General features: G+C 38.5%; 1 protein-coding gene and 1 non-coding gene across 5 annotated transcripts in view; both read left to right on the plus strand.

The window, feature by feature from the left end:
* Rps6ka5 (ribosomal protein S6 kinase A5) overlaps window positions 1-27,300 on the plus strand; it is a 151,935-nt gene that overhangs the window by 50,813 nt on the left and 73,822 nt on the right. For all 4 annotated transcript variants that reach the window (XM_005068407.4, XM_040742627.1, XM_040742628.1 and 1 more), the window contains one exon: window positions 21,381-21,599. In XM_005068407.4, coding sequence (XP_005068464.1) covers window positions 21,381-21,599 — 219 coding nt within the window. The remainder of the gene's footprint in view (window positions 1-21,380; window positions 21,600-27,300) is intronic.
* Window positions 26,437-26,543, plus strand: LOC121139647. The gene has a single exon (XR_005876549.1). It is a non-coding gene; the product is annotated as a U6 spliceosomal RNA (small nuclear RNA).

Below are 27,300 nucleotides of genomic sequence, written 5' to 3' on the forward strand. Positions count from 1 at the left end.
TTGCCAAGCTGAATGAACTCATCACAAGAAAATGGTATTATTCCATAAAAGCTGTCTCAGTCCGGGTTCACTACTTGTACTCATACTTTTCTCCTTGCTCTGACCATTTACCTGACAGACATTACCTGGGGAAGGATGATAATTTCATAGTGAAAAGGCATAGTGGTATTCATGGGAGCAGAAGCATGAAGCAGCTTGCTCACATTTCTGTGGATCAGGAAATAACGGAGGAGGGCTCTGGCAGATACTGATGAGTCTGTAATCCTCAGGGTCCATCCCCCAGGAACTCAGCTTCTTTCAGCTAGGCCTCATCTTCTAAAGATCCCATAACCTAAAATAGTGTCATCATCTGGGAACCAAGTGAGGGGTGAGGGGACACTGCACATTCAAATCATAGTACCATCTAATCAGGCACCTTAAAATTAATTCCTAAGCTTTAGATGTCTAAATAACATGAGACAGAACAATGTCTTTAGTAAACTTTGAAGCTTATTAGAACAATACAGTGAGAACCATTTTTCTTACCTAAATTGCAAGATAATTAATACTTTATAACTTTTAGACTTATAGCAAACTGTATCATTTAAAGAACAGAACAGAGTGCTCCACATCGTACTTGACATGGGACAGACTGCATAATAACTTTAACAGACACAGAATTCTTAGATTTCAGATAAATTTAGTTGACCTCATAGATCATTAGTATTACTTCAAACAGTCCAGTTTACAAGCAAACAGCATCTACAAAAAATTCTTACTCTAAATAGTTCTTAGGAAAAAATGTGCTTATTCTTTGAATGCTCATGTGGATATCATAAAGATGGGGTGTACATCACTATTTGGTGAAATTTCATGCCATCCTTCATGATTTTTCAACCTTTTTCAGTAGACAAAGCTTTTCAAAAAAGTAGGAATTTTCTAAGTACAGATCATCATTTGGTATAATAATAACTGGAACAAAGCATCTGCAATTACAAATATGCTCAGGGACCAGCAAGATGGCTCAGTGGATAAATCACTTGCTACCAAATCCAATCACCTGAGTTAGATACATGTAATATACATAGTAGAAGTAGAAGAGTGCCTCCTGCAGGTTATCTTCCAACCTTCATGTGTCCAACACACACGTGCACGAAAATGTTTGACAGCCATCTTTCCGTTCCTTCTAATGCTTGTTCCACACAGAGTCTGTGCAGGGTAGCGAGAGTCACAGCTTTTAAGAAAGGCAAGTTTTCAAGTCATCTAATTTCACTGAATGGTAAATCTTCCTGTGCCTCTGCTGCAGGCGACCATTTGTAGTTCACCTTGATCACATCAGGTCAGTGAAGGTGCAGGAGCTCCAGGTGAGCAGCTGGACAGCCTCTCAGTATAGCTGGTCTCAGTAAGGAACCCTAGGGCCATGCAGCAGCCCATCCCGCTCTGAAATTTTCTCTGGTTAATTTATCAAGAGTAATGCCTGTACATAGTAGCTTCTTAGTAAATGCTGAATGAATGAATGAATGAATGAGATTATCTACTTCATATTACAGGACTTCTGTAGTAATCCTTGAATATTTGAAAGCAGACTGCTTTTTTTTTTAATTTGCAACATTTGCCTTTTCTGTATTTTGGAGATTATGTTCTAGAAAAGAATTTAGATATTTTTCCATATTATAATTTTGGAAATGTTAGCTTTTATTATGCTCTTCATTAAAAGCAGACATTAGCAGCATAAGTGGCCAAAAGAAACTGTTTACATAGTTTCATCTCTGCTTTCAGAAATTCAGTTATCATTCATTTTATCATTTCAATAGAAGTATATGAGTTACCTCAAAAAGTAAATTACAGGAAAACCCTCATACTGAGATTATGCTTTATTCCATATATAGATAAAGCCACATGATATTTAAGTCAGTGATAATAGATGACTTCTGGCATCTACTGAACTTTCTTAAACATCCTATGAAGATGAAATATTAATTAGTTCTTATATTGCATTGAATAGCATGTAACAAGAATTGTAAAACTAACTCCATTCTTTGGTCTGGCAGTTTTATATGGCAAATGTTCCAGTTACAGAAGTAGAAATGAAAAGATACTTTATATTCTCCTTTGGGTTAGATTGACAGCTGAGATGTCCTGAAAACCCCTTTCATTATTAAATTCCCAAAGTGCTAGATAAAATGTATTTTAAAAACTAGGTCTGCTGCTGACTATAGGTTAACAGACAAGAATAAGGAAAAGCCTTAGATTCAAAGAGTAAATGGGAGCAAGAATCTCAAGAATTAAATAAACTCCTTGAAGACACCAGTTTTGCTGGGAAGTCTACAGTAAAAGTGAGCAGGTTTTGATAAATGACCAATAATCATTTTGTAAAATGAAGGCACTGGTGAACTACTTGGTAAATACTTTAGATCTATCTCATAATGCTAAACATGCAGACATCACATGAGCCAGTAATTCCTCTTCTAAGTATCTACCCAGAGAGAAATGAAAATAAATGACAAAATATTTGAACATTAATGTTCGTAGCAGTATTATTTACCATAGCTCAAAAGTACAGACAGCTCAAATATGCACTGGTTGATGAATATAAATACTGCATGGTTTTACAAAAAAAAAGTGAGCAGGTTTTAAAATTTGCAGTTTGCATGCTTAGTATGGGAGATTGCATGGTAGATATACAGACAACTACTGCTCATTAAAAGAAAAGAAGAAAAAAAAATCAAGCGAGCCTGCAAAGGGATGGAGAAGAAACTCTCTGGCTCAGCATCAGCTGGAGTTTGGGGGAACAAAGGAAATGCAAGCTTTCCAAGCTTGCTGAGCCATAAGCTGGACATCATGTAGGTTTGCAGTTTCAACACTATGTATTATGTAATAATTAAAGTCAAACCGAAATTTAGTGGTTTCTGGGTAAAGTAATTATTAATTCTCTTAGTAGGAATAAACTCATCTTTCTGTGTAGGACAGTGTGTACGTATATATATATATATATATATGTGTGTGTTTGTGTGGGTATGTGCACATGTATATATATGTGTCTGTGTGTGGAGACCAAAAGTTGGCATCAAATGTTTTACTCAATCCTTTTCTCTCACCTTTTCTTTTTCCTCTTTCAGTCTGTCTGTCTGTCTCTCACTATGTCTGGAACTTAGCAAGTCAGCTAAGCTGTCTGACCAGTGAGCCCCCATCTCAGCCCCTCAGCACTGCCAATGCAGATGAGTGCTGCTGCACCCCGATTTCACATGTTGTTTGAGAATTTGAATTCAAGCTTCCTGCTTGCAGACACTTCATACACAGAGCCAGCTCCCATTAAAGGAAATATTAAAGTTATACAAGTTAAGACCGCATTATAAACATGCAAACATCCAAGAGTAAGGCAGCAGGTCTGGAGGAGTGGAAACAGCAAATCAGCAAAGACACAGATTATTTATTTTCGATTTGAAATATGAAGTAAATGCTTATGTTTATTTAATAACCTACTTCAGTTGGAAAATAATTGTGTATATTTATAGAGTAGAATGTAATATTTTGACTTATTTATATGTTGTACAGAGATTTACTCAAGATATTTTCTAACATACTTATCATTTCACTGGCTTTTTATGTAGTAAGGATATGACAAGAACTATTAGCAATATTGAAATATACAGTACATTATTATCTTTAACTGTGGTTACTGTGAAATACAATAATATACTAAAACCTATTTTCTCCAGGCAGGGTATGGTGATATATACTTTTAATTCCAGCACTTGAGAAATAGAGTCAGGCAGATCTCTGAGTTTGAGGCAAGCCTGTTCTACATAAGAATTCCAGGACAGCCAGTGCTACATAGATAGGACCTTGTCTCAAAAGACAACAAACAAACAAAAAATTAATAAGTACAGCACTTATTCTTCAGTTACCATGAAACTATCTTTGGATCAACATCTCAGAGATTTTTTTTCTTACTATTAAGAACAAGATGTAGGGTTGGAGAGATGGCTCAGCAGTTAAGAGCGCTTGTTACTCTGTAGAGGACCCAGGTTCAGTTTCCAGTGTTCCTATGGTGACTTACCACCACCCATAACTGCAGTTCCAGAGATGCCTGGGCACAAGGCATACACATGGTTCACATACATAAGTACATGCAGGCAAAACACTCATACACATAAATAGTCTTTAAAAAAGCCCTCACAAAACATGCTATCTGGGTTTGGCATGTGTCTATAATCCTTACACTTAGGAGGTGAGGAGAGGAAGATTATGATTTCAGGGTCATCTTAGGCTTTCTCAAAAAAGAGAAAATAGAAGAGAGTAAATGAGTAAGATATGCTAAGAAAAACTACTGTGCAGATTTCCTCCCTCTCCTCCCTCCCCCTTTCTTCTGAAAAAGGCCTTGGCACTGGAGAGATGACCCAACAGTGCTTGCTGCTCTTTCATTGGACCTAAGTTTGATTCCTAGCACTCACATTGGATATTTCCCAACTGTCTATACTTCCAGCTCCTGGGGATTCACACCCTCTTCTGGACTCTGTATACACATACAAATACAAATTAAAAAGAAAAATGTAAAGGACTACATATAGTATAGATCAGCACAATACTACTTAAATAACCAGTACTACTATTATAAGTAGGAAAATAATTACTCAAATCATAAAAATTATGGGTTGTTCATTAGTAGGTGAGATGAAGAATATTAGTGAATAGGAAGGTAGATTAGATAGATTTGAGAAAAGATGAAGAATACATTGTTGTGGAATTTTACTTTAACTGTATAAATCTGTTACATTTATTTATGTTGTGGAATATTACTTTATGTAAAGGTGTGCTACATTTGTCTATGCTACATTTGTTTAACGATGCAAAGATGCATTGCTTTGTCTGCTTAAGGCACCTGATTGGTCTAAAAAAAAGATGAAGAGCCAATAGCTAGGCAGTAGAGGGATAGGCAGGGCTGGTGGGCAGAGAGAATAAGTAGGAGGAAGAATGTAGGCTCAAGGAGCAAAAGAGAAATATGCCCAGCTAGCCAGGCAGCCACCAGCCAGCTGGACACGGAAGAAGCAAGAAAAGTAGGACATACAGATTGAAAGAAAGGTAAAAAGCCCTGAAACAAGATGTGGATAGAGAGAAGCAGGTTAAATTAAGTCACAAGAGCTAGCGGGACGAGCATAAGATAAGGCCAAGCGTCCATAACTAAGTCTCCATGTCATGATTTGGGAACTGGTTAGTTGTCCAAAAGAAGGCCTGCTGCAATACATAATAAGGGAAATTAACATATGTAAAAAGTGAGATTAAAGTGTGGCCGACAAAGAAGATATAACAGTTATCTAACCAAGAGTTACAGAAGGAGATAACAGAATGAGGAGAAACCTTTTTTTCAGAGAGATGACAGCTGAGTATTTTGAAGGTTGATAAAACATGAATTCTGAGAATTAGGAAACACAGCAAATCAGCAGACAAGTAAGAAGTAGTTCTTACGGAAATAAAAGAGAAAAGCTGGTTGAACATAAGGACACAGATACCCCAAAAGCAGCTAGGGAGATACTTTTTCACATGAAGAAACAATTATTTTTAACTCTGTCATAATTGTTGTCTTCAACAGCAACCATGGAAAGAATAGGACAATACTCTTTGTACATTGTACAGAGAAATGACTCAATCTAGAATTGTATCTCTAGCAAAATTGTTTTCCAGGAGTGAGGACAAAATACATTCATATATGTATGTGTGTGCATGCACATGAGCATGTACATATATGTGTGTTTCTACATGTGGAAGCCAGAGCATAACCCTGGTGTACTTCCTCAGCAGGAATCCACATTGTGTTTTGAGACAGGATCTCTCACTGGCCTGGGAGGAAGCTAGATTGGCTGGCTAGCAAGCCTCAGGGGTCCTCCTCTCTGCCTTCCCAGCACTGACATGATGAGTGAGTGTAACCATGCTTTGCTTTTTTATGTAAGTTCTGGAGATCGAATTTAGATCCTTGTGCTTGGGGCGACAAACACTTTACACACTGAGCTGTCTTCCCGGCCTAAAATAGACATTTAAGACATACAAACATTGAGCATGTTTTCTACCAACATTTCCTCACTAGAAAACTTTGTAAAGGTGAGCTATTAGGGGGAAGAAAAATGATGCCAGGAGAGCTCCTGAGATACAAAAAGAATTGAGAATTAACAAAATACAAGCAGCATAATTATACTGTCTCATTTGTGCAATTAAGCTAAGACAACTGGAATATTGGACAAAATCACATGATTTCAGAGGTGAAGGGAACTGATGTTCTGAGGTATATACTATAAAATGCACATCAATCTTCAGCGTATAAATTACCAAATTGCTGGGTGTAGTGGTGTAAGCCTTTAATCCTAGCACTCTGGAGGCAGAAACAGGTGGATCTCTGTGAGTGTGAGACTAGGCTGGTCTACATGGCCAGTTCCAGGACAGCCAGGGCTACATAGAGGGACCTATCTTAAACAGATTACCAAACTTAAATAAAAAATGAGAGTAGAAAATACACATAGTCCTATAACATTAAAGTAATCAATAAGTAAACCCTGTCTCAAAAACAGCAACAACAACAACAAATAAAATGCTTGGTACAGTCTTAAGATCTTGAAGGTAATTCTAAGTTTGTAAAACTTAGAAAAAGGTCATTTGCTCTAACTGATCTTCTGAGAACACTAATACTTTGATTCACAGAGCACGTGAGGGCAGTATAAGGCAGGGAGACCAGAAGCCTTTTCATGTGTGCAGGACCAAACCCTGGCCTTGTTTCAGCACTCTTGGCCTGTTTCCTCTTCGTCTCCCTTGCCTTTGCCTGCTGTGCTTTCAAGGTGAGGAAGTGGTGTCACTGTCGTGTTGTACTTCTCCCTCCATGTCCATTTCATGCTCCTCACTCGCCTTAATGACTCAATTGTTAGCCACAGATGCTGCTCTTTCTTTCTTGTCGGCGACAGTGCAGCTTTTAAGAGAAGACGGGATAACTAAGAAATGTCACTGTAGACTTTTCTGAATTCAAAACCAAAGTTTTGATGACTAAATGGAGTAGGTGGACACTCTTATTATGAATATAATAAAATCAATTTTTATTCGAAATTTTGCCACTAATCTTTCAGTTTTATTACCTTTTTAAAAAGTTTTTTTTGGCACCGCTTAGAATAATAGAACCTCATCATATGCCTTTGTGTGTCATGTAAGGTTTTTCTTGGGAAGTAAAACTGAAAACTCTTTTCTGATAAATTAATTTTTATGTATTTTGAACTAGATAAATTCTGCTCATCAAATGCTTACATGTAGCATTGCTGAATGTCTAAACATGGAAGATCTGCTGTTTTGTTCTCTTACTGCAGGTTGAGCCTCAGGCCTTGTGCATGGTAGGCAGTAGCTGCAGCCCTGAGTTACACTACCAGCCCTTTGAGACAAGATCTCAAGAAATCATACAAACTGGCCTTGAATTCAGGCTCTAGCCTAAGTTGACCTTGAACTTCGGATCCTCCTGAGTATCCGTGTTATAGACCTGCTATGTAAGACCAGCCCAAGTTCTGTCCTGTTGTATTAAAAAAAAAACTTACATTTAAGTTCATGTAATATTCATAAATTTTTATTTGGAAGGTGTTTTATTTCTTCTTGAGATTCCTTTAGTCTGTTAACAATCTGTTAACTACTTTCATAATCTAGAAACTGAAATAAATTAAATTCATCAATCTTCTCCTAGTTTCTTATGAAGTCTTAAACATGACCCTTAGTCTGGAGATGTGTACTAGAGTGAGAGAGTGCGGATCGGTTCTAATAGGTAATTTATTGGGTAGGAAATTCCATAGTGAAATTGTATCCTAAGTTGAAAAATAAAATTATTTAGGACTTCCATGTAAGGAGACATTACTACTTATTTCATGTAATTGCTGACTTTGTTAGCATTTTGGGGGACATTTTTAACTAAAGTAATATTTCTAATAAAAATTCAACTGTGAACAATATTTTATAAATGAAATGGTGGTACGTTGAGATTTTATTAGCAGTTACAAGACATTGATTTTAATGTTGCCTTGAGAATAACATGTCAAGTGAAAAGAATGTATTCTTTATTTTCTTCTCCTAACTTCAACCATTGGGCTTTTGAAGTAAATAAATAAGTAAATAAAAATTTTTACTGAAGTAAGTAGAATCTCCAACAGTGTATTGTAGACTAGCAGTTACATTCTAAGATGTGTATATGTGCACACACACACACACACACACACACACATATATATATATATATATATATATAGAGAGAGAGAGAGAGAGAGAGAGAAGTAATATATTCAGATTGCCTGATACATTGTGAGTGCCATGTATTCTAACTATTGTGGAAGCTGAAGGGAAAGTACTCCTTCTTCTAAAAGAGCCAGTGTAGCACACTACCACCTCCAGGTTCTCTTGATCCAGGAAGTATCTTCCACTTAAAAAAAAAATTAACCCATTATAGAATTGTGAAGCCTAAGGGAGTCTAGCTACCTAAAGGGACCTACAGCCACCACGGCATTTGGGGTCAAGTTGTCCTTTGCTTGTCCACTATCCACATAGTAAGAGAGATTTTGTAAAGTACAAATTAGATCATACCATTTTTCTACCTAAAATATTTCAGTTCATTCCTATTGATTTTTGATTGATTGATTGATTGATTGATTGATTGATTGATTCATATGAATTAGACTTTTTGGGTGCTGGGCATAGAGTAGTGAGTTATTTTATTTCTTTATTTTTTTAAAGATGCATTATACTTACAACTTGCAATACAGTGAAGCCTTGAAATGAGGCTGTCTGTGTGGAAGTATAGACTTTATCCACGGTGGTGTCTAGTGAGCACTACCATCTCTTCCCACCCTCCTCCCTAGGGCTTCTTATATGGATGATACCATTGAACCACTTAACAGTTGTTCTGTGGAAGTAATGATGTATGCCATAGAGACTGCCTTTGGGTTGCTCACCCTAAATTCAGTGAACCACCTGCATATTATAGTCTGTGATACGTCTTAACCCAGTGGCCCCAGATTCTGAAAACGTGTGTGTGTGTGTGTGTGTGTGTGTGTGTAAGCATGTGTCTATATGTGTATACGTAGAAGCCAAAGGTTGAAGTTGGGTGTCTTTCATCACTCTCAAAGAGGTTCTCTCACTGAATTTGGAGCACACCATTTTGGCTAGCATGGCTGGCCAGTGAGTCCACCTAGCTCTGTCCTATCACTGCCGGCACACCACTATACCCATTTTCCACATGGGTGCTTGGGACCAGATCTTAACACCAGTTGAGCCATATTCCCAGCCCAGTATCGACTGATTTTTGTTTTTCTTTTTTGTACAGAACTTCTCTAAATATATTTTATTTATTAAAATATACTTCCATTTTTTCCTGTGTAATTTGTCACTAGAGTGATCTAGAAATTATATGACTTGACTTGAAGGTTTTTTTTTGAGACAGGATATCACTACATAACTCTGTCTTGGAACTAACTCACTATGTTCTGGCCTTGAGTTCACAGAGTTCCACCTACCTCTGCCTCCCAAGTGCTAGGATTAAAGTTGTGTACCATCATGCCTGGCAAGATACTTGCTTTTTTTTTTAAAAAAAGTTTATGTGCATTGGTGTTTTCCGATGGGTGTTCAGATCCTCTGGAACTGGAGTCAGACAGTTGTAAGAGCCATGTGGGTGCTGGGAATTGAACCCCAGTCCTCCTGAAGAGCAGTCAGTGTTTTTAACCACTGAGCCATCTCTCCAGCCCCTAAGATACTTGCTTTTTAATGACATGATAATGGGAAACACTTTAGTTGAGTCATATAAAAGATTGTTTTAAATAGTTTGATAACTTAGTCATCATTTGTTGTCTTATGCTCTTTTAAATGTTTGGGAACCATCCCTATTAAAAACATGTTTGAAAGTATATGCTCATTAAATTGTCATTCAAAAGTTTATATTTTTGCCTTTGTGCATACCCCACTATGCTTTATACTTCAGTGTAAGCTTACAAAGTGTGTACAATTCCTAGAGGTCAAATGTTTATGACATTTCCTGCCATACGAAAGATATTGAGTGACTTTGCCTTTGTGGTATCAATAATTTTTATTTGTTAGTGATGCCATATGAAGTCATGGAAACATAGCTAGAAACACTGTGGTACCTGTGATTTATTCTGAGATGTTTCAGAATAACGAGAGTGAGGGAGGTGTGATGGGTCTGGATGAGCCTAAGCAAGCTTTTGTTGTAGTAGAGTCCAGATTTAGCATGAACTCATGGGTAGTTCTGGATAGGAAAGAGGAAGCAGACTTCCTTTTCCCATGTTGTTTGCTGGCTGAAGGCTGCCTGGATGGAGGTGAAATAGAAAATGTGGTGGCGCATGTCTAGAATGGGTCAGTAGAAATCAAGGCAGCTGGGGTATAGTGCACCAGGCTAGAGATGGGGTGGGCTCATGGTTCACATCTGCATCCTTTGCAAATGTCCATCAACTACAGCAACTAAGATATCTTGATTATTAAGAATATGTGAACATTATTTCTGGATGTACTGTCTTTGAATTCTTGCTTCTCATTGGAAGCTTTTTCTTTTAATAAGATCCTCTGGGAATCAAATACATGGATAGTTTTTTCTAACCTAAATTTGGAAAAACTTACCCATGGAATTGATTCCCAGAGGATCTTATTAAAACTCCAGAGTAAACATGTTGGATTTTTTTTCAGTTTCTCTTTTTTGTTGTTGTTGTTTTTTCAGTTGTACCAGTACTCTGAATTTTCAAGTTATTTGGTACCAGCCACAAGAAGTAGTACCTTATTAGTGTCTTCACCAACTGAAGAAAATGGTTACCTCCCATAGTAACCATTAGCTGCCTCTAGATCCTCAGGGAGGGAGAGTGTGGGGCCTCATGAAAACCTCCCTTCTCTCTGAAGGATATTGATGGGCCCAGTCTTGTACAGGTCCTGTTCAGATGGTCACAACTACCATGAGTTCAGGAGTGTGAAGATCACGTGATACCAGAAACTCTGCATTCCACAGTACTCCCATTCTTCTGTTCTCTCTCTTCCATGGTGTCCTCTGAGCCTTAAAGGGGGTAATGTCAATGCTTATTTATATCTGAGCATTCAGCAGTCACGTATTTTCAGCACATCCAGTAATTAATGGTCTGTGTAATGTTCACTATGCATTGTAAAAACAAACAAACAAACAAAACCCTCTCTGCTAAAAACAGCACATGGTCATAAACATAAATATTTAGAAGGCAGTTTCATGTCCATTTAGCAAAACAATGGCAGGAGCTTCTATATTATGGCCTGTGACCTCCCCAGCTATGGGCTGACCAGGTTTATAATAGCAGACATGTAGAGCAGGTCTCAAATCCAGTCAGAAAGTGTTTGGCTATCCCTGTAGCAGACTTGCTGCTGTTCTTTCCTGGCAGGTCAGTATTGTTAGTGTGCAGGGTCACTTCGAGGGCCAGACAGCGGGAAGAAGCTTCCAGTACAATTCTGTCTTGAGTTCTTTATGTCCTATTACTAAAGCACATGGTGTCTTCAGCAGAGGGTCTTAGCATTTAGTTCTGATTTATACCCAACAGTAGTGGCAGTACTCTTTGCTGTTTTGGGGACTTGAAGGGCTTCAATTTTGTTTTTTATTGTCACCTATAGCAAGAAATAGATATGTTTTTGTATTGCAGCTCTGTAGCTGGACTTTCTTTGGACTACCAACTCCCAAATAATGACACAGACTTCTTAAGTATGAAATCTTGACTGTTTTTTAGGCTTGTTTCCAAACTAGCTCTTAAAACTTAAATTAACTCATATATATATATGGTTTTTATGAGACAGGGTTTCTCTGTATTGTTTTGGAGGCTGTCGGTCCAGCCTGGCTTCGAACTCACAGCGATCCTCCTGCCTCTGCCTCCCGAGTGCTAGGATTAAAGGCGTGTGCCACCACCGCCTGGCAACTCATTTATATTAATCTATGTTCTGCCATGTGATTTGTTACCTCTCTTCAGTACTATATGTCCTAATTTCTCCATGTCTGGCTGGTGAATCTCTCACCTCAGATTCTTCCCAGAGTTCCTGATTCTACCCTTTCCTGTCTAGCTATTGGCCATTCAGCTTTTTATTAAACCAACTAGAAGGTACCTTGGGCAAATGAGGTAAAACGGACACATTTTCACAGTGGACAAAAAGATTATCCCACAACATTACTCAATATTATTTTGGCATATGTGTATAAGCACAAAGATACATACACATACATTTCACTAATACTTAAAACAGCGTTTTTTATCTTCCAAATCCTCTTCTAGTTAACTTAATCCTCAAACTACATAAAAGAGTTGTTTCTAATCCTAGTGAAAACTGAAACAGATGTGTTAAATATTTTTCCAACATCACAGTTAGTAAACTACAAATCTGGGATTCAAACCCATGTAATCTTGCACCAGAATCTGCTCCTCACTCTGCAATGTTTTCCTTCCTTCCTTCCTTCCTTCCTTCCTTCCTTCCTTCCTTCCTTCCTTCCTTCCTTCCTTCCTCCTTTCTGCTCAGATTTATTTACATTTAGAAAAATATGCATGTATATGTATATGTGTATGTATAGGAAGCATGTTTCATTAGGTGCTTTTAGTATGCTTGATCTTGTCTCAGGGCTTGGAAGGCCTATTAACATTGGCATCATCGTCCTCTACTGATACACAGCCCAGTGTTTATATAAACACTGGTGGACAGACTTAACAAGGACTGACATTACCAAATGGTTTCTATGTTATGAGTATTAAATAATGGGAATTGCATCCTTGGTAAAAAAATAAAAAGATTACTGGAAATACTCTGTATATTAAAAAGTGGCAGGGGCTGGAGAGATGGTTCAGCAGTTAAGACCACTGGCTGCTCTTCTGGTCTCCATGGACATCAGGCACACACATGATACACAGACACACCTACAGGCAAAACACCCATACACATAAGATTAAAATAATAATTGTAGTAAATATGTGACAAATTAAGTTGAAGGTTGGCTTCATTTGTGTCCCAGTCCCTCCATTTGAGGCCTTGACTGGTCACAGAAGACGGCTGGTTCAAGCTCGATGTTCCCCATTATGAGAGTTCTTTGCCAGGGTTACTGCCATAGATTCCATGGAGTTTTCCATTGTACTAGGTTTCCACCTTCCCCTGAAATGTCCACCAATTCCAGTCCTTTCTCCCCCAAGATGATCCCTCCTGTTCCCAACCTGACCCAGCCCCACTCCACCAGCAAAACGTATTTTATTTCCCCTTCCCAGGGCGAACCTTGTATCCCCCTTCAGTCCTCCTTGTTATGTAGCCGCTCTAGGTCTGTGGACCATATCATGATTATCCTTTACAACTTATGTCCACTTGTAAGAGTCCATACCATGTTTGTCTTTTTGGGTCTGGGTTACCTCACCCTCAGGATGATTTCTTTCAAGTTCCATCCATTTGCCTGCAGATTTCATGATGTCATTGTTTTTAACAGCTGAGTAATACTAATTTGTAAAAATGTACAACATTGTATTTATCCATTTCTAGGTTGGTTCTAGTTTCTAGCTATTATGAATAAAACTACTAGGAACATAGTTGAGCAAGGACTCTTGTGGTAGGATGGGGCGTCCTTTAAGTATATGCCTGGGGGTGATATTGCTGGATCTTGAAGTATATGGATTCCCAAGTTTCTGAGAAACCACCATATTGAGTTTCAAAGTGGCTGTACAAATTTGCACTTGCACCAACAGTGGAAGAGTCCTTGCTACGTATCTACCACTAGCATGAGATGTCACTTGTATTTTTTATCTTAGTTATCTGATGGGTGTAAGATGGAATCTCAAAGTCTTTTTTTCCCTGATGACTAAAGATGTTGAACATTTCTTTAAGTGTTTCTTGGCCTTTTGCCATTCCTCTGTTGAGAATTCTCTGTTTAGATCTGTACCCCATTTTTAAATGGGGTTACTTGGTTTGTTGACATCTAGTTGCATGAGTTCTTTATATATTTTGGAAGTTAGCCCTCTGTCAGATATAGAGTTGGTGAAAATCTTTTCCCATTCTGTGAGCTGTTGTTTTGTCTTAACGATAATGTCCTTTGTCTTGCAAAATCTTCTCAGTTTCATGAGGTTCCATTTATTAATTGTTGATCTTAGTGCCTGTGCTAATGGTGTTCTGTTCAAGAAGTTGCTCCTGTGCCAGTGTGTTCATCTATCAGGTTCAGTGTGTCTGGTTTTTATGTTGAGGTCTTTGATTCACTTGGACTTGAGTTTTGTGCAAGGTGGTTGGTAGATATCAGCCTATTTGCATTCTTCTACAAGCCAAATTCCAGTTAACCTAGCACCGTTTGTTGAAGATGCTTCCTTTTTGCTTTATTTCTGGCTTCTTTATTAAAAAAAAAAAACAAGTGTCCATAGGTGTGTGGATTTACATCTGGGTCTTCCAGTTGATCCATTAATCAAAATGTCTGTTTTTATGCCAATATCATGCAGTTTTTATTGCTAAAGCTCTGTAGTACAGCTTGAAATCATGAATGGCGATACCTCCAGAAGTTCTTTTATTGTATAGGATTGTTTTTAGCTACCTGGGTTTTTTGTTTTTCAATATGAAGTTGTGTATTGTTCTTTCAAGGTCTGTAAAGAATTTTGTTGGAATTTTGATGCAGATTTTAGTATTGAATTTCTATGATGTATGAGTTCCAGAACTATTTGCTAATGAAAAAGTAAGTAAAGTCATACCTCATCTGGGATTTTATTAATTCATTGAGTAGTGAAAATTCAATGAATTAAATGTAAAACACATTTATGATTATTTTTTGAAAGGAATGCATTGGGTTATAAGATTGTAAAATAAGAAGTGTTGTGCTCGTCTGAGAAGTCAGAAAAGCAAGAATGAACCAGGGCCTGCAGAAATAAGCCAAGTGTCATAGCAGGAAGGTAGGGAGTGAGATGATAAGCCAGCCAATTTAAAACTTCTGAGGTTCTGTTTAAGATGGTCTGAATTTTAAGAACAATGAAGAATGGAGTATTTTGACACAAAGGGTATTTTTTACGTTAGATGGCAGCACAAAAGATGTGTTTATCAGGTTATGGATGAAAGCAAGCTAAAAAGCATAACTTGAAAACTTGATGTGCCTCGCCTTGTTTAAAAGATTCTAATAATCCAGGAGGAGGAGAGGGTTACATTTCAGCAATAGTGTGTCCTTTAGTTAGTAGACGGTCTCTTGTTTTATGCAATCAAGACTGGTGTCTAGTCAAAGAAAACAGAAATCATAAAAGGATAGTCTTATATTTTTGGTTGTGAGCCTAGCTTATATGCCATCTTAGAGCCTTCATCCAGTGACTGACGGAAGCAGAGGCAGACACCCACAGCTAAACACTGAACTTTACTCCTGGAACCCAGTTGCAGAGAGGGAGGAATGATGAACAAAGAGTTCAAGACCGGGCTGGTGAAACCCAGAGACAGCTGACCTGAACAAGGGGGAGCTCTTGGACCCCAGACTGATGGCTGAGAGGCCAGCATGGGATTGATCCAAACTCCCTAAACTTGGGTGTCTGTGAGGATGCCTCTGCAATCTATGGGGCCTCAGTAAGTAGATCAGTATTTATCCCTAGCATATGAATGAACTTTGGGAGCCAGTTCCACATGGAGGGATGCTCTCTCAGCCTGGACACATTGGGGAGGGCCTAGGTCCTGTCCTGGATGATATGACAGAGTTTGGAGATCCCCACATGGATGGCCTCACCCTCCCTGGGGAGCGGAGTGGGGATTGGGTGGGGGGTTGGGGGGAGCTGGTGGGGGAGGAGGGGCGGGAGAGGGAGCTGGGATTAACATGTGAAGCAAGCTTGCTTTAATTTAAATTAAAAAATTTAAAAAACAATAGTTCTATGTATTTCTTGGAACACTGTTTTTTCACTTAAGATGTACCCATATGAATTCATTGCCAAAGTTTAGCTGTAGGAATATGATTTTGAGAACTGGCCCATAATGGTTTAATTTGCTAAAAGTCACATGTGCAATGTTTCATCAAAAAGCCACAGCTTCAGATTCTTTGGATTGGAGTCAGAACTAGACATATTTGAAGTAATCTGACTGCAGAGGCATCTTGTATTTAGTTTTTCTTAGCCTTTCCCACACCTAATATTTTAGAAGTCCTATTTCTAATCGGTTCAGAACAATCAGTTCCATTTTTCTCATATTCAGTTTCTGTGGGTTATGTAATATTTAATGATAGTGTACTACAGAACAGTATATACAAAAATTGTAAACCTGTAGGGAAGCAAATATCAGTGACAGGTGACATATAAATGAAATAGGCTCAAGTGTTGATTATGCAAGTTCACTTAGAGAAAGAATGCAATCTTGGGAATTATAAGTGCAAGTCATTTAGAATTTCTGCTATTTATAAAAAAAGATATTTTAATATGAACTTAAATAAGAGGTTTGTATAGTTTTAAAGAGCATTAGATAGATTTTGAGTGGCAGGGACAGGAGTCTCAAGGTGGCTGTAGCATAGGAATCCCAGTGAGAATAGCATGCCCAGGTTCAGTGACATTATAAAGGATATAAGCCAGAAACTTTCTAAACAATGGCCCTTAACCTTTTATGACCTGTAAGTTCTTCACTCAAAATAATGCATGTGAACAAAAATACAAAGTTTATGTATCTTTAATTACATTTGCTTGCTTTGTTGTTACATAACTTTCTGTAGCTATGATTAAGAACAATACAAAGGGAGCAGTTGCTTATTTGTTTTACAGTTTCAGGGTTTTTTTCTTTTGGCTTTGCTGATTCCCTAATCCTTGGCTTCATTGCTGGGGAGGTGGGAGAGGGATGCCTATGGGGACAGTAAATAATGCATCATGGTTGAGGGAACAGGTGACAGAGGTCATTCACCTCGTAGCAGACAGGAAGTAAGGAATGAGGAATGGACAGGGGACCAAGTATTAATAACCTCCAAACTTCCTCTGCTAGTCCCTGCCTCCTGCAGTTTCCACCATGAGTAGAGCCATCCTTTGGCCACTAAGTATTTAACACACAATCTTAGGTAAGGCATTTTATATTTAAACTGTAGTACCTTGAGAATTGATAAATTTATAGGTAGACTATAAGAATATTTTTAAACAAATTTAATTGAATTTAAAGTTAAAGACTACTTGAACATGTATTTATCAATTTTGCGTGTGTATGTGTGTGTGTGTGTGTATGTGTGTGTCTTGGTACATGTACCCTTCCTTTGTGTGCTTGCAGAAGTCACAGGAGAATGTTGAGTATCCTGCTCTATTCCTCTGTACTTTATTCCTCTGAGAGAGGGTCTTTCTCTGAAGCTGGATTGCAGAAGACAGCAATCCTTGGTGGTCCTGTCTAGTCTCCTCACAATGCCTAGCCACATCCAGTTTTTTCACAGGTACTGGGGATTTGAATTTAGGTCCTCATGCTTATGTAGTAATCTCTTATTTGCTGAGCCAATTCCCCAGACCCGATTTGAACATTTTAATAAATTCAAATTTTACAAATAAAATGGTAAATGAATCCAAAAATTATGTAAATTTCCCAACACTACAAATACAATTTGAATGTGTTTCCTTTCTCGGTGTGGTGATTTGAGTGATAAAATTTCTCCATAGTCTCAGGCTTTTAAATATGTGGTCCCTAGTTGGTGGCACTGTTTGGCTAGGTTTAGGAGGGGTGGCCTTGCTGAAGGAAGTGTGTCACTGGTGCAAGCATTGAGAGCTTGAGGACTATATCATCTCTAGTTCACTCTGCTTCCAGCTCGCAGTTGAAGAAGTGAGCCCTCCGCTTCTGTATGAACTGCTGAGCTCATACCTTCTGTGGGCTGCTCTTATACCTCCCCAGCACGGCAGACTCTTAGCCCTGTGGCACCATAAGCCAAATACACTCTTAGAATTTGTTTTATCATGGTGTCTTGTCACAGCAATAGAAAAGTCACTAACATACTTGGTTGTTTTTGTCAAAATAAAATGTGGGTTATTAGATGTGCTGGCGCCATTCCATAAGCTTCAGTCCAAGCTACCTCATTGTACTGTTGCCATGCCGTCACCATCATGAGGATTGTACACTCAAACTGTGAGCCACAGTAAACCCCTACTGGAGTTGCTCTTGTTGGGCATTTTTGCACAGCATCGAGGAGAGAAAGAAATGCACATGATAATAATGATGATTTCATGTTATTTTGCCAATATACATTGTCATCCTATGCTATTTTATGCTTGCCTGGAGTAAAATACAGCTTTTGAGAAAAAAAAAAAGGATACAGGAAAGGAATGAATGAAACAGTGTTTACAGACAAATAGAACACATCAGTGAGCATGCCTAATGGTGAGGTCTCAAGATCATATTACTTTAAGATTGGCTTAAAGAGATTGCTTTTAAATACTTAAAAAGTTACCTTAAAAAAGAGTAACATTCTTTTTTATATATCTGGATGCACCAGAAAAGAATATTAAGAACAAAGCTGTTTCTACTCAAAATAAATAACATTTTCTACCATTTAGAGCTGATCATCAGTGAAATAATAGGCTGCCCTACAAAGTTTTCTCATCTCAGTAGTAGTAACACTGGGTTCGTTGCACTGTTAGAATGCCTCACCTGCATGTGGTTTCTGTTTGACGTCTGGTTTCTTATTTGTTTACTGATAAGATCGCTCAGTTTAAGGGACTCAGCAGAAGCAGAGCTAAGTGTGTACACCTAGAAGTTGGGCCAACTGGGTAACTGTGACCATAAATGAGTCAGCAGTTGTTCTGTACTTGAGTTTCCTCTTGTAGTGATTGAGATGATCACGCAGCCCCTCTTAGGAAGATGTTTTAAGAACTGAAAAGGTTAATGTGTCTAAGGTACCTGGCAAGTACTTCATTTTAGGTGTTTCTACCCTGTGTCTGTCACAGGATCCACATTCTTTGCTACAGACAAATATAGTGTGCCTGGAAGAGGCTGTTCCAGGTGTTTTGGTGATATAGAAATTATTCTTACATGTCAGAGACTAGACAGATTTCATAACTTCTAGGACCATAGCGTTCTAGAGACTGGCATCTGGGAGAATGTAAATGGGGGTAGGTACTGTGTATGTGTGTATGTATGTATGTATGGAACATGGAAGCACCAAGACAGCCTGTATAGGACTTTACTTCCTCTGCAGTTTGTATAGTGGCTTCCTCTGTTGGGAGATAAAGTACATCTCATTAGAATGGTTTCTATCTTGGTTTCATTGCTGCTGTACAAAATATGCTGTTCCAGTTGTGTTCTTTAGGCTGATCTGTTAGATCCTGAAAGTTGTAATTTTCTTTCTTGATTCACTTGAGCCTTTCTGAGATCTCAGCCTGTAATTATCACACATACTGAAATGTAACACAAACTTTTCTGAAGCTTTCTTTTCTTCCAGAGTATGCTTAACATTTTATCACACTGGTTTATGATAATCTAGAAAATCAGGTTTCTAGCATTCAGGAATATATTTATTTGCAGATAGAGTGATCCTGGAAGTCACTACTTGCATTTGAATCAAGACTGTGTTGCTGCTGCTACTTTTTAAAAAATTTTAACCCTTTCTTGAAAATATCTCCATAATCATCCTGGGAACTTCTATGAGAGAGAAAGGGAGTGGGGGAGCAAGGCGGAAGCCATAGAGTGGAGCCCCCTTTTTTTTCTGCCCCTATGAGCCAGAATCCTGGGGAAGATGTCCTCATTTGCCAGCTCAGGCAGCAGACTGGAATGGGACTGGCTCTTCTCCACATACTGTTCCTTTGTTTATCTTTCCTCTGGATCAAGTCTTTTGGCCAATTGCTTAATTACTCTGAACGCTTTTCCTTATCTCTGAAATAGAACTACCGAAAGTACCGCTTCACTGGTGAGGATTATATACATTGGTATGTAGAAGGGTGTGTTTAGCTGAGAGCCTGGCATGGGCCATTCCATCTCAAGTGCTGGAATCCTTCCCTCAGGATTAGTCTAGTCTAGCATCGATCTGTGGCGTATCGAGTGTCAGTACTGATCTAGCTCTTAGAAGAACAGAACTGAGTCACAGAGTTGAGAGCCCTTCCCATAAAGCTCTCTTACTCCACTAGGTGGATGATAATAGAATTATAGGCTCAATACAGGGAGCTATGAGCAAGGTAATAGTAGCCATGACCTGGATCAAAACTGAGCCCAACTTGAAGTGTCCTGAGTAAAGCTTTTAGTTCCTGAAATAGAATTGAGCATAACCATTCCAAGACACATTTGAATTTCAAAACCCTCCTCCTCCTGCTTTTCCTCCTTTCCTGCTCTCTCTTCCTCATCCTCTTCTTCCTAGTCTTTTCCTGCCTCCCTCCCACCTCCCTGTCCTCCTTAGGGAAATAAATCCAGGGAGCTCTTCCCACAGGGCTCTGATTTCTCAACTTGGAGGAGCAGTACCACATGCAGGATTGTACCTCCTACGGCCTTCACTTACGAAACATGATGAAAATGACCCAGGGAACCATAAATTATTTCTGCCTAGAGATTCGAAGGGGTTTCTGTTGATACTGTCTTCAGTTTGGGGTATTTTAATGTTTGTTAACTGTAAAGATCTCTTTGTTTTATACAATGTCTATATTGCTTTGGTTCTAAAAGGATAAATATAGAGGAATACTTGAAGTACTTTACTTACTTGCCTGTATTAGTAGCAAGTCTAGCTGTATTGGCGACTTCTGGTTTTGATTGAGAGACTCTGCCTAAATGAATAAGGTGGAAGAATGTCCAAAGCTGACTCCTGACATCAACTTCTGAACACCTTAGGCATGTGAACACTTGTGTTCATACATAGAACACATGCATGCACACATACCACACCTGCAGATGGAAGAGGACCCGAAAGCATTTGGAGACCAGAAATAATGATACTCACATGGAATCTCAGACCTTAGGAGTCTTAGTTAGAAGGATAGAAGGTCAAGGCCAGGCTGGGGCATATACTGAGACCCTTTCTTAAAATAAAAAGAAGTTAATGAGTAAGAAGAAAAGGAAGGAAGAAAAAGAAGGGGGGAATCCAATAGCAAATATATAGCTCAAGGTTTTATCTGATGTCGATAATGTCCTACTTGTTCCTAAACTGGACTGTGGTTAGCTGACCATAGTAACAGTTAGTTTCTCAGACCTAAAAATATTGAGAGGAGAAGAACAGAGTGAAAGCAGAACTTCAGCAGCAGTGGCTAAATATGTAAATACTGGGGTTAGACCTAGAAACATGTTTGGTGAAAGACTGAAGAAATTATCAAAGAAATATTTGAAATAGCACTGAGCATGCTTTTCCCTTGAAAGTGTATGTGTGTGTGTGTCTCTGTTGGCTGTGTGCATTCATTTTAGTTCCATAAATTACTATTTTGCCAATGTAGCATTTTAATTCTTTTTTTCGTCAGCTTATGGAAAGTTTTTCTTTTCTTTTTCAGCATATGGGAAAGTATTTCTAGTTCGTAAAATAAGCGGCCATGATGCTGGAAAGCTGTATGCCATGAAAGTTTTGAAAAAGGCAACAATAGTTCAAAAGGCTAAAACTACAGAGCATACAAGGACAGAACGACAAGTTCTGGAGCACATTAGACAGTCGCCATTTTTGGTGACATTGCACTATGCTTTCCAGACAGAGACCAAACTTCATCTCATCTTAGGTAAGTGTCCATTGTCATCATACTTTCTATGAGAACGTTTTCCTTAGGTCTGGACTTAGAAGATGTTGTGTGGCCTCTCATTCTTCTCTTTGTTGGTGGTATTTCTATTTCTGTTGTCATTTTGCTTTGGAGTATGAAGACATTTGTATACCTCTGTTCCATACTCCACAATTATTCAGTGTGTATCCATGAAATGCAAGGTCCTTGATGGCCGTGAGGGCTCTGATTTGTTCTTTAGTTCTCAAGAGTGTGCAGGTTTGGGCTGACAGGGGACAGCTGAGGAAGCCAAGAGTTAGGCCCATTCTCTGTCTCTCTGTCTCTCTTTCTCTCTCCGGATCAGGATGTAGCACTGTCAGTTATGGCTCCAGTGCCTACTTGTGTGGTTTCCGTACTCCCTGCTGTGATGATAATGGACTAAACCTGTGAGACTGTAAGCAAGCCCCCAATTAAATGCTTTCTTTTATAAAAGTTGCCTTGGTTATGACAGCACTAGAACAGTGAGTAAGACATTTCCTAACTAATATGTTTTCATTTTACTCAATACTCAGTTGTTGAATTTATCTATAGCTGTCAAACAAACCACCTAGAATGGAGTAGCTAAACAGTGATTTATTTTCTGAAGACTCTGGGGAGCTGGGAAGGGCATTTCTCTACTGCTTTAGGCTGTTGTCACATACATGCTGTGTAGTAGGAGAGCTACCCGTGTCAGAAGATCCGTGGTAGATAGGGTTTCTTGTTTGACAATGGGTGCTCTTGTTGGCTGGGCCGCCTTGTTTTCTCTCCAGTGTGACTTCCCATCCCTTAGTACTGCAAGTCAGCTTCACACTTGCCTCTTGAGAGCAGCGCAGGAAGGCGCTGAGAGTGAGTGGTGGAGGCTGTACAGCTCAGCCAGGAACCAAGCAATCTTCCTGTCAACACATGATCAGCCTAGATTTATATCCTGCCGAGAGGGAACTGCATAGTCTGTGTTCAGACATAACAAATTACAAGCCGTTTGTCCAGTTCAGGAAATCTTCCTTGCCTCTGTCTTTTAGATTATTTTTACTTCTTACTGAATTTCAGTGTTTGGGAAGTTCGATATAAAGGCTAAATATATTGAAGTTAGACATTTGGGGCTGGACTATACAGTAACAATATTTCATATTGTAAAGCATTAGGAGAAGCATGTTACCTGGTTGTTACTGCTTCAGAATGCTAAAATTGGATTAGTAGATGACTGTATGAGTCTTTCACTATTATCTTTTTTTTCCTTAAAAGTAAATATGTCCTGTGTGGTATGTTGAAATTCTGTGATTTTAGCACACTAAAACATGGTTAATATAACAAAACAAGCTATGTAAACTTCATATCAATTCATAAGGATTTTCCTTGGTCTTTTAAATTTCTGCATAGTACTCCATTCCACTCCATTGTGTTATTGTGTAGTTCCCCATGACTGGATCCTTAAGTTGTTTGTAATTATTTTTTTGTCTTATGTTGATCCTTCAGGGTTTAACTTACACATGTGTTTTTTTTCAAGCCTCATAAAACAATCATTTAGGCAGAATCTCTGTGATTGTGTCAAGTACCCTTCCATTGCATGTGTATGTGTGTGTGGTCCTATGCAGAGTGTATCTCCAAATTTCTGGATATTTGTGCATCTTTTAAACAAGGAACGGTGTGTCATTGTAGGGTTAACTTTCTTTTTATTTTTTCTCCTGAGTCTGACATCTTTTTATATTCTTGAAAAGTCATATAATATGTTCTGAGTTTGAATATTCTGAGAATTACGTATTTGTAATCTTTGCTCATTTCTTTCTTCTCAGTTTCTAGAATCTTCTAGAAAGATTAGATGTTTGTGATAAGTATTTCTTCATTTTTCACTTTTTCACTTTGTTAACAATGCTTTTATGAAACAAATTGAATTTTATATGTAGTAGAATTTATTTCTAAATTTTATGGCCTCAATTTTGAGTCATAATTGAAAGACTTTCTGTTCTATTAAGTTTATAAAGGAATTTGCTGGCTTTTCATTAGTATTTGCATGCTTCTTGCTTTTGTTTGGAAAACTTTCATCCAAGTAGAGTTTTTGTTTGAATATGATAAGAAATAAGGATCCAGCTTTTTAGATGGTTACTCAGTTTTCCCATATTATTGAGAGAAAAGCTCATTCTTAACACTGACTTGAGGTGCAGCCTTTTTCATCTATGATTGTCTCATACGTGTTTGGATATATTTCTTGACCTTCTCTTCTGTTTGACTTAATGAATAATGCCAGAGCACTTACTGGAATGCCTTTATGTGGGCATTACAGTGTATTCTAGTATGCAGTAATGCCAGTTCTCCAACAACCCTTGGTTTTTATTGCTGATACCCGAACTTTATGGAGGGCTGTTTCCTGTTATTTTTCAACATGAGCTTGATAATCAAATTGTCTTGTTAATGGGTTTTACTGGGATTTCTTTAAATTAAAAAATTAACTTTGTGCAAACTGACATTTTGATGACACTGGTTAGTCATGTTCAAGAAGGTGACCTGTCTTTGCCTGTAGAGCTCTGCATCTGAGATCTTCAAGAGTGTTTGAACATTTTCTTTCTGCCTGTATTATTGTAAACCCCACCCACTGTATCTTATAGCTGAAGGGCTCTACTTTTTTTTTCTGTAATTTTATACCTTGAGACCTTACTGTCTTGTTCCTTCTCAGCCTACCCTAGGACATATTGTTTGGTTTCTGTGACTTCTGTATCTCTTATTTTCCTGCACATTTAAGTCAAAGAGATTCATAGCCTTCGCTGCTGCTTTTCAGGATGTTTTAGAGATTCAAATCTAGGCTAACATCAAATCATGCTCATTGCAGAATGCTTGACAGGGCTTACTCCAAGGGAATAAATTTTGCTTGGCTGGCACAGGCTTCTCCAAATAAGATAATTATAATGATAGTAGTATCTCACCAGATGCTATCTGTGACATTTGTTTTTAGTAGCCAGTTATGGAATAGACTAGCATTTCTAACAGAACTGAGCATGTATGATTGCTTCCCACAATAAGCTTTAATTATAATTATCTCTCATTTGTTTATATTCTATCTCCTATTCTCTAAATCAGTAGGCAGTACTTTTTCTGACCAGTAAAAGACCAGATGGTAACTATTTTAAGCTTTGCAGGGTTTTCAGGCTCGTTGACCATAGATTGTAGTAAACAAAAAGGCATAGTACAGTTCCAATAAAATATAGAATTGGGAGTGGACTAGATCTGCTCTCTGAGTTATTACTTGATGACCCTTGCTCTAAACCCATTTCTTGAAAGTGTGTGCATGAGTATGTATGTTACACATGCATTCACTTGCGCACACGTGGAAGCCAGAGGTTGTTGACAGTAGGTATCATCCATAATCTATCTCCACCTTATCTTTGAGACAGGATCTTTCACTGAACCTGGATCTCATCAGTTAGACTGAACTGGGGATTCAAAAGGCCCCATAGGGTTGCTATTGTCTTGGCTTCCCCAGCTCTAGGATCACAGGTGTGTGCTTCCATATCTGGTTTTTATGTGGGTTCTGGGGATTAAACTCAAGTCTTCACATAATAACAAGGCATTTACTGAGTCATCTCTCCAGTCAGTTAAATCACATTTGAGTTTAAAATCTTTCTCTATAGCATTAATAGCTCTTTAGACTCTTTTGTTTTATCTTAACTGTATGACATATCACACACACACACACACACACACACACACACGATGGAATTTTCCCCTTTATATTTCTTGCAGCTTTCCCAAATCCTATAACACGGACAACTTTCTCTTTTATAACTTTCTGTCTACCTGTGTTGATATAAGAAATATAAAAACATTTTCATCTATTCTCTCTTTTTTAGAGCTCATATTATTTCAACAAAAGTTGGAATTTTGTGTGGGAAATAGTCAGTACAAAACAGTTTCTTTTTTAGTAGTCTCTGAAAATGGTGACTTTTTTTTCAAGACACCAGCGGATCTTTGGCTTTAATAATCAGTCAAGTTAATCAGCGGGATTCATCAGACATTGAAGAAGCAAATTACAAGTGTATTTAGAAGCTGCTGCCAGGGAACATTCTTAACGAATTCTCCGTCAGTCTTGTAGACAGTTCTGTCCTCATGTGTTACTTCAGTGGGAGTTAGTTGTTTAAGACATTAAAGTTCACTCTTGAGGGTTAGTTTGATCTCAGAAGCTGCAAAGGTGCTGATGCTTGATGAGATGGTAACAATGGTTCATTGTGCATTGTAGTCACTAATGTGGCAGAGCAGACAGGAACTGCTACCTGTCTAACTCTCAAGACTGAGAAGAAGCCCTTCTGCGGTGGCTGTGATGAGCTGTGATAATGTAAGGTGTCACTGTATGAAGCGGGGGCACACGACACTTGAAACAGAAAGGGTAGTGTGTGTGACTGGAGAGTGAAAGGAGAAGGGAGACTTTCCTTGAAAGCAGGGGGTTGCAGTTGGCCTGTTGTCAGCTCTGCTGCTCACCTCCCACAGAAGGCTTGTAGAGCTGTGAGCCAGAATCCCAGAAGCAGCTCTCTGGCTCCACCTGTGGTTCTTCTGCTGCATCTGCAGTGAGAAGCCTCAGTGGAGGCAGTTCTGGAGTTCTCCGCAGTACTTAAACCCGTGGCATTTCTCCACTTGCTGATAAGAGCAAAGGAACTTAAGAATAATGGGGAGATTTCTGGATTCAAGATTAGATGGTGTGTCCAAAGCTGTGAAAACCTGTAAGTGTGCTCTACCAAAAGGAAAATGTCTGCTCCGTCTCAACAGAGGGAGTTAGCTCCTTTGCTCCTTTGCTCTAATATAAGGGCTTCTTGCTAGAGATGTTAAGAGTGCCAGGAGAGTGCTTGCTTTGGCAGCACATATGCTAAAATTGGAACGATACAGAGAAGATTAGCATGGCCCCTGTACAAGGATGACACACAAATTTGTGAAGCGTTCCATATTTTTAAAAAGAATGCCAGGAGGAAAAGATGTTACAGTATAGCTGAATCTGATTTTTTATTTTGAAATGTACCAATGGATAAATAGTCTATGCTTAAAAGACAAAATTTTGATTTAGAACAAGTGTCATTTTAACCTAATGAAAATACTATTTATTCATAGCAAGTGATTATTTGCAGTGGCCGTTCTCTGTTTACTACACACTTGAAGAGTTTGATGTATGTTATCTGTTCTTCAGAATAACCCTGTAGACTATGGTTGCTTATTTGTTTTAAGGTTTTTTTTATTTGACAGTTTCATACACATATATAATAAATTTTAGTCATTCTCACCTCCCCATACTACCTTCCTTATTGTCCCCAGCTTCTTCCACTGGAACCTTTCTTCTTCCCAGTAAGCCTCCTCCTTACTTTCATGTCTTTTAATGTATGTGACCCCTTGAATTTAAATAGGGCTTTAGCACGAGCCTGGTTAGAAGGTTATTTACTAGGGAGCTTTATGTCACCCAGGAGAGTGGCGCTCCTTTCCCCCCATGCACCATTAACTCAGTAGTCCTTTAGGGAGGGGTGTGGTCTCATAAGGTCTAACACCTTTTGTGAAGAAGTTTTGATGATCCTCATCTTGCATGGGTAGTCACAGTTGTGGTGAGTTCATGAGTGCATAAGGCATGTGTGTCATGCTCAAAAGACCTTGCTTTGCATTAGCTTCCCCAGTATGGCTCTTAAATTCTTTCTGCCCATTCTTCATTATGTTCCCTTAATCT

The sequence above is a fragment of the Mesocricetus auratus genome, unplaced genomic scaffold (assembly GCF_017639785.1).
Source record: "Mesocricetus auratus isolate SY011 unplaced genomic scaffold, BCM_Maur_2.0 Super-Scaffold_15014, whole genome shotgun sequence".
In the NCBI taxonomy this organism is placed as follows: domain Eukaryota; kingdom Metazoa; phylum Chordata; class Mammalia; order Rodentia; family Cricetidae; genus Mesocricetus; species Mesocricetus auratus.